Source organism: Saccopteryx leptura, chromosome 1, assembly GCF_036850995.1.
Source record: "Saccopteryx leptura isolate mSacLep1 chromosome 1, mSacLep1_pri_phased_curated, whole genome shotgun sequence".
Lineage (NCBI taxonomy): Eukaryota > Metazoa > Chordata > Mammalia > Chiroptera > Emballonuridae > Saccopteryx > Saccopteryx leptura.
Window position 1 is genome coordinate 258,259,115 of NC_089503.1, and position 5,150 is coordinate 258,264,264.

The 5,150-nt window shown below is 59.7% G+C and overlaps 1 protein-coding gene across 2 annotated transcripts; it reads left to right on the forward strand.

The window, feature by feature from the left end:
- The first annotated feature begins 1,480 nt into the window (after positions 1–1,480).
- Positions 1,481–3,945, forward strand: KLF2 (KLF transcription factor 2). Of its 2 annotated transcripts, XM_066348743.1 has the most exons (3): positions 1,481–1,673; positions 1,885–2,692; positions 3,272–3,945. In XM_066348743.1, exons 1-3 carry the CDS (start codon positions 1,599–1,601, stop codon positions 3,445–3,447), a joined length of 1,059 nt encoding a protein of 352 aa, XP_066204840.1. In that variant the 5' UTR covers positions 1,481–1,598; the 3' UTR covers positions 3,448–3,945. The 2 variants fall into 2 exon arrangements, with proteins under 2 accessions (XP_066204840.1, XP_066204833.1); XM_066348736.1 differs by lacking the exon at positions 1,481–1,673 and having other exon boundaries at positions 1,683–2,692.
- The last annotated feature ends 1,205 nt before the right edge of the window (positions 3,946–5,150 follow it).

Sequence of the window (5,150 nt, forward strand, 5' to 3'; positions counted from 1 at the left end):
AGCTGGGAGGGTCCAGGATTGTGGGCCCAAAAAAGGTTCCTTGGCGCCTGTGTGGTGCAAAGGCCACCCCCCTGTAGTAGCCCTGGTCTATGGCACTCCAGCTGCTGCCGGTGACAAAGCCCTCTGGCTCCCAAGGAAGGCTTCCAGGGCAGGAGCTGCCTGCACCTCTTGCCAACTGGCCATGGGACTGACTACACTAATCCTGGTCATTGACTCAGGCCTGAATGTGGGCCCTGGTGTCAAGAGACCAAGGCTGGACATAGTCCTATCATGAGACGTTATCTTTCTAATATCCACTTGGCTCCCCCTTTCTCTAGGTCTTGACTCACACAACTCCTCCTGGGTGAGGTTCCAAATCTCACCATCCTGTCTCTCCCCCATCACACACACTTTATCTCCCTCTCCTGCTTTATTTTTACAAAAGGCCCCTATCCCCAATATACCTGTTTATTTTACACCTCTCCCAACTAGAGTGGAAGACCCCAAGGACAGGGGTCTTTATCTGTCTGTTAACTGCTGTGTTCCCTGTGCCCATACAGTGAAAAAGGGAGTGACAGTCCCTTGCTGGCAGGGCTGTGGTGTGGGGAACTGAGGTGGTATATTTAAGATGCCCAGCAGGCATCTTGTTCCCTGAGTCCCCACCCAGTGCTACATCTGTGCTGGAGCAGATTGTCATCTTGTCTTGAGTCTCTTCACTCATGTAAGTCAGTAAAGTCACCAGACCCACCTAAAGCCTGTCCCGGTGCCCCTTGGGCCTCAGTTTCCTCTCTCTGAAGGGCTTCCTTGAGGGACAGTGTCTCCAAGACTGAGCATTTCCTGATGTCATCATGCAAGATTTTTTCAGGGTGATGGGCAAAACAGCGGGTCAGGCTAGGTGGACCCCCAGAAAATGAGGGGCTGAGTCTCTTCATCCATCATGAGTCCTGGGAACCCCAATCTCCCCATCCATCGGGGTTTCTGCGGATCCCCATCCTGAGGTTGTTGGACTCAGTCTTCCCATTCATCTAGAATTCTGGGGACTTCTCTGAGACTGTGGCCAACCGCGTCACCCATCAGAGGTTCTAGGGAACCCTTTGAGACGTTAGGGCCCATTCACCCCATCTATCAGGGATCCTGGGAGGCGGCGGGGCCCAGCTCAGAGTCCCAGGTCCCGGATGCCAAGCCTGCTCCAGGTCCTCCCCGTCGGCGCGCGGGCGGGAGCCCACGGGGTTCCCCGGGGGATCCCGGGCGTCCCAAGCTGTTGTGGAGCGTGTGTTGATGCCGTCGCCAAGGAGACACGCAGGGGCGGGCCCGGGCTGTGGGCGCGGCCTGTCCTCACCCGAGGGGCCGGCTAGCAGAGCAGGGCTCTGGCGGCCGCAGTGGCCAGGGCCGCCGCCGCCCGCCGGCTTATATACCGCGGCTAAATTTAGGCTGCGCCCGGAGTTCGTCCCCATCCGGGACGCGTTTCCGCCGCCGCCGCCGCCTTGGCCCGGCCCCCGCGCGCCGCATCTATAAGGCTTGGGCGGGCCGGGCCGCGGCCCGCAGATCTGTCCCCGCCCGCCTGCGCCCCACCAGTCGTTCACCGGTGTCCGAAACCGCGTCAGCCCCGGGTCCCGGCCATGGCGCTGAGCGAGCCCATCCTGCCGTCCTTCTCCACTTTCGCCAGCCCGTGTCGCGAGCGCGGCCTGCAGGAGGTGAGGGCGGCAGGGACGGCGGGGGCGGCCGGCTCAGGGTAGTAGAACGCAGGCGGCGGGGATGGCGGGTATAGGGTGGCAGAATCTTGGAGGCGAAAACGGCGAATTCAGGGTAGTGCCGGTAGAAAGTACTAGAACGCAGGCGGCGGGAGGCGGTCCCCGGGTCCCGCCGCGCGCTCACGCCCGTGCTCCATCGCCCTGTCACCCGCAGCGCTGGTCGCGCACAGAGCCCGAGGCAGGCGGCACCGACGACGACCTCAACAGTGTACTGGACTTCATCCTGTCCATGGGGCTAGACGGCTTGGGCGCTGAAGCCGCCCCGGAGCCGCCTCCGCCTGCATTCTACTACTCCGAGCCCGGTGCGCCGCCGCCGTACGGTGCCCCGGGGGGCGGCCTGGTGTCAGAATTGCTGCCTCCGGACCTAGACGTGCCGCCGGGGCCCGCGCTGCACGGCCGTTTCCTGCTGGCGCCTCCCGGCCGCCTGGTGAAGGCCGAGCCCCCCGAGGCGGAAGGTGGCGGAGGCTACGGCTGCGCACCCGGTCTGGCCCGCGGGCCGCGAGGCCTCAAGCGCGAGGGCGCTCCGGGCCAGGCACCCTCATGCATGCGAAGCCCCGGGAGCCGCCCTCCTCCGCCGCCCGACACGCCGCCGCTCAGCCCCGACGGCCCCGCGCGCCTGCCCGCGCCTGGTCCGCGCGCCCCCTACCCGCCGCCTTTCGGCGCCCCCGGCTTCGGCGCTCCCGGGCCGGGCCTGCATTACGCGCCGCCCGCGCCCGGCGCCTTCGGTCTCTTCGACGACGCAGCTGCTGCGGCCGCTGCAGCTCTGGGTTTGGCACCGCCCTCCGCCCGAGGTCTCCTCACGCCGCCCGCGTCCCCGCTGGAGCTGCTGGAGACCAAGCCTAAGCGCGGCCGCCGCTCCTGGCCCCGCAAGCGCACCGCCACACACACCTGCAGCTACACCGGCTGCGGCAAGACCTACACCAAGAGCTCGCACCTCAAGGCGCACCTCCGCACGCACACAGGTGAGAGGCGAGAGTGGGCGAGGGCTACGGTGCAGGAGGAGGGGCACGATCAGAAACCCCCTGGAAGGCGTGGTCCAAGAGACTGGGCAGGGGGCGCGCACTTTTAGGACTTCCGGTGGCGCGTAGCTCGGGAGGTTGGGGAAGAGGTAATGCTTTTAGTAACCTTAGGGGAACTGTCGCAGAATGCTGAGGAGGAGGCACACGCTTAGGACCCTCCTGGGAGTGTGGCTCAGAACTTTGGGGAGAAGGTGCGCACTTAGGAGCCCTAGGGAGACTGTCTCAGAATGTTGGGGAGAGCTTGCGAGCTTAGAGGGCGTGGTTCCAAACACTGGGGAGCGGACAGTGCGGGCTTCGGAGCCGCTGGGGGCAAGAATCAGGAGGATGGAGAGACAAGTGCCTAAGATCCTTAAAGGTTCAAAACGTAGGGGGCGTCGCCTCAGGGAGCTGGTATGGGTTAGGTTGCGCACTCCTAAGTAGCCACTACTATGCATGCATGTCAGGGTTTGAGCACTGGGGCCACAGTTGGGCAGCCGAGTCACAGGGAGGGAAACTGAGGCCCGTACTCGCCCTTCTCTGCAGGCGAGAAGCCCTACCACTGCAACTGGGACGGCTGCGGCTGGAAGTTCGCGCGCTCAGACGAACTCACGCGCCACTACCGCAAGCACACGGGCCACCGGCCTTTCCAGTGCCACCTATGTGACCGTGCCTTCTCGCGCTCTGATCACCTGGCGCTGCACATGAAGCGGCACATGTAGCCTGGACGACCCGCCCACTAGCGCTCGACCGTGGCAGGTCCCACGCACCGGGCGCGGACTCCTCCCAAATTGTGACTGGTATTTATTGGGTCTAAGGACCGGGCTGGGCACAACGTGGCCACCGAGGAGACTTCCACGACCCCCGACGACCCCCGACGACGATGCCGCCGCTCTGGCCCTCATCAGAGACTGAAGGCCCGGTGGGAGAAAACCACGATCCTCCTTGACGAGTTTTGTTTTCAAAATGGTGCAATAATTAAGTGCTGTTTTTTCCCCACCGGGTCTACACTAGAGGATCGAGGCTTGATGCCTTGTGAAAAAATCCAGCCTTCATTTGTACTGTCTGCAACATTTTTTTTTATAATATTGTACATAGTGACTGTGACAGATATTGTATTACTGTAAATAAGGAGACAGGTGGGCATTCGCTGCCTGGTTCATTTTTATAAGACTTGCTGGTTTTTTAATTAAAAACATTTTGCATCTTTTTAAAAATCATGGCGCTAGTCTGGCTGTTTGGGAGCTGTGGCTAGGCATGCTTGGTAAGGGCTGGGAAAATGGGTGGCTTTGATGGAGAGCAGCCTGGCAGAGGGGGGAGGGGGAGTGAAAGTGGGTACTGCCCTGGCCAGCATTCAGCTTGCCAGCTGCAGCGCCCAGCTGCCAGGAACCTGTGGGTTTTTCTATAAATTTAAACACTGCATTTTCGAACTGAGGGAAAGCTATTTTAAGGTTGTTCCCTGAGCCATAAATTGCCTCCTTTTCCCCAGGGCTGGAGAAAGTTATAGTCCCACCAACGTGGCCTCCTCTGGGCTGAAAAAAAGCCTTACCTACTTCTGAAGCTTCTGAGGTTTTAGCCAAACACCCGGAGTGTGCAGGCCCTTTCACGGGGGTTGGGGAGACAAAATGTTAAGTCTCTGACATGCTTTGCCTTTTACTAGTCTTGCCTTTAAGTGGGATTATTTTTTAAGGAGTGAGTTCCCCATCTTGTTAGGAAAAAAATCCACATTTGAAGGCCAAGTGTGGTGGGTGTTCTTTTTCCAGATGGGGAAACTGAGGCCCAGAGAGGTAGCTATGGAGTAATAACATTCAGGTGCTAGCCTGATCTGGCTGGTTCCCGGGGGTTGCCAAACCCCACTAGAGGAAATCAGGAGATTTCTGAAGTACGTCACCTGTTGCTGGCATTAGAGGGGCATGAGTTCCCCCCTGCAGGTGCCTTGTGTGAAGGGGTCACATCAGAGCCTTAGTGGATAGAGATGGCCATGCCAGAAACCCACCTTGTTAGCCAGGGACGACCCCTGCCTTCCACCCTGAATGTCTCACTTGAGCAAGGAGTTGTCTCTCCCTGACATATTGCCCTGCCACCCCTCATCTTCCCCCTTCTCAGGGCCCTGGGTGGGTAACCATGGTCACCAACAATTGCACAAGTGTTTTCCAGAAAGTGAAAATAGCTCATGAGCAGTGCTTGTTTTAAAACACTCTCGCCCATTGCGACAGCGGCTGGGATTTCCTCCCTCCCTCTGTCCCCGCCCCCCCTACCCTGCAGGGCAGCCCTGGAAACAGCTGAGAGTGTTAGGTAATCCAAAAAAGCAGAAATGGGAGATGACAATCTGATTCATTCTTCTCAAGTAAATAACCTGGCCCCACTTCCGCTGGTAAGGAAGGACGTGTGAGTGAGTGTGAGTGTGTGTGTGTGTATGTGTGTG

Bases quoted from the DNA above. Each gene is read 5' to 3' on its own strand.
- KLF2 (XM_066348736.1), top strand. From the start codon at position 1,735: ATGGCGGGTATAGGGTGGCAGAATCTTGGAGGCGAAAACGGCGAATTC. The intron at 2,693-3,271 runs GTGAGAGGCGAG...CCTTCTCTGCAG, and splicing joins GCACCTCCGCACGCACACAG to GCGAGAAGCCCTACCACTGC.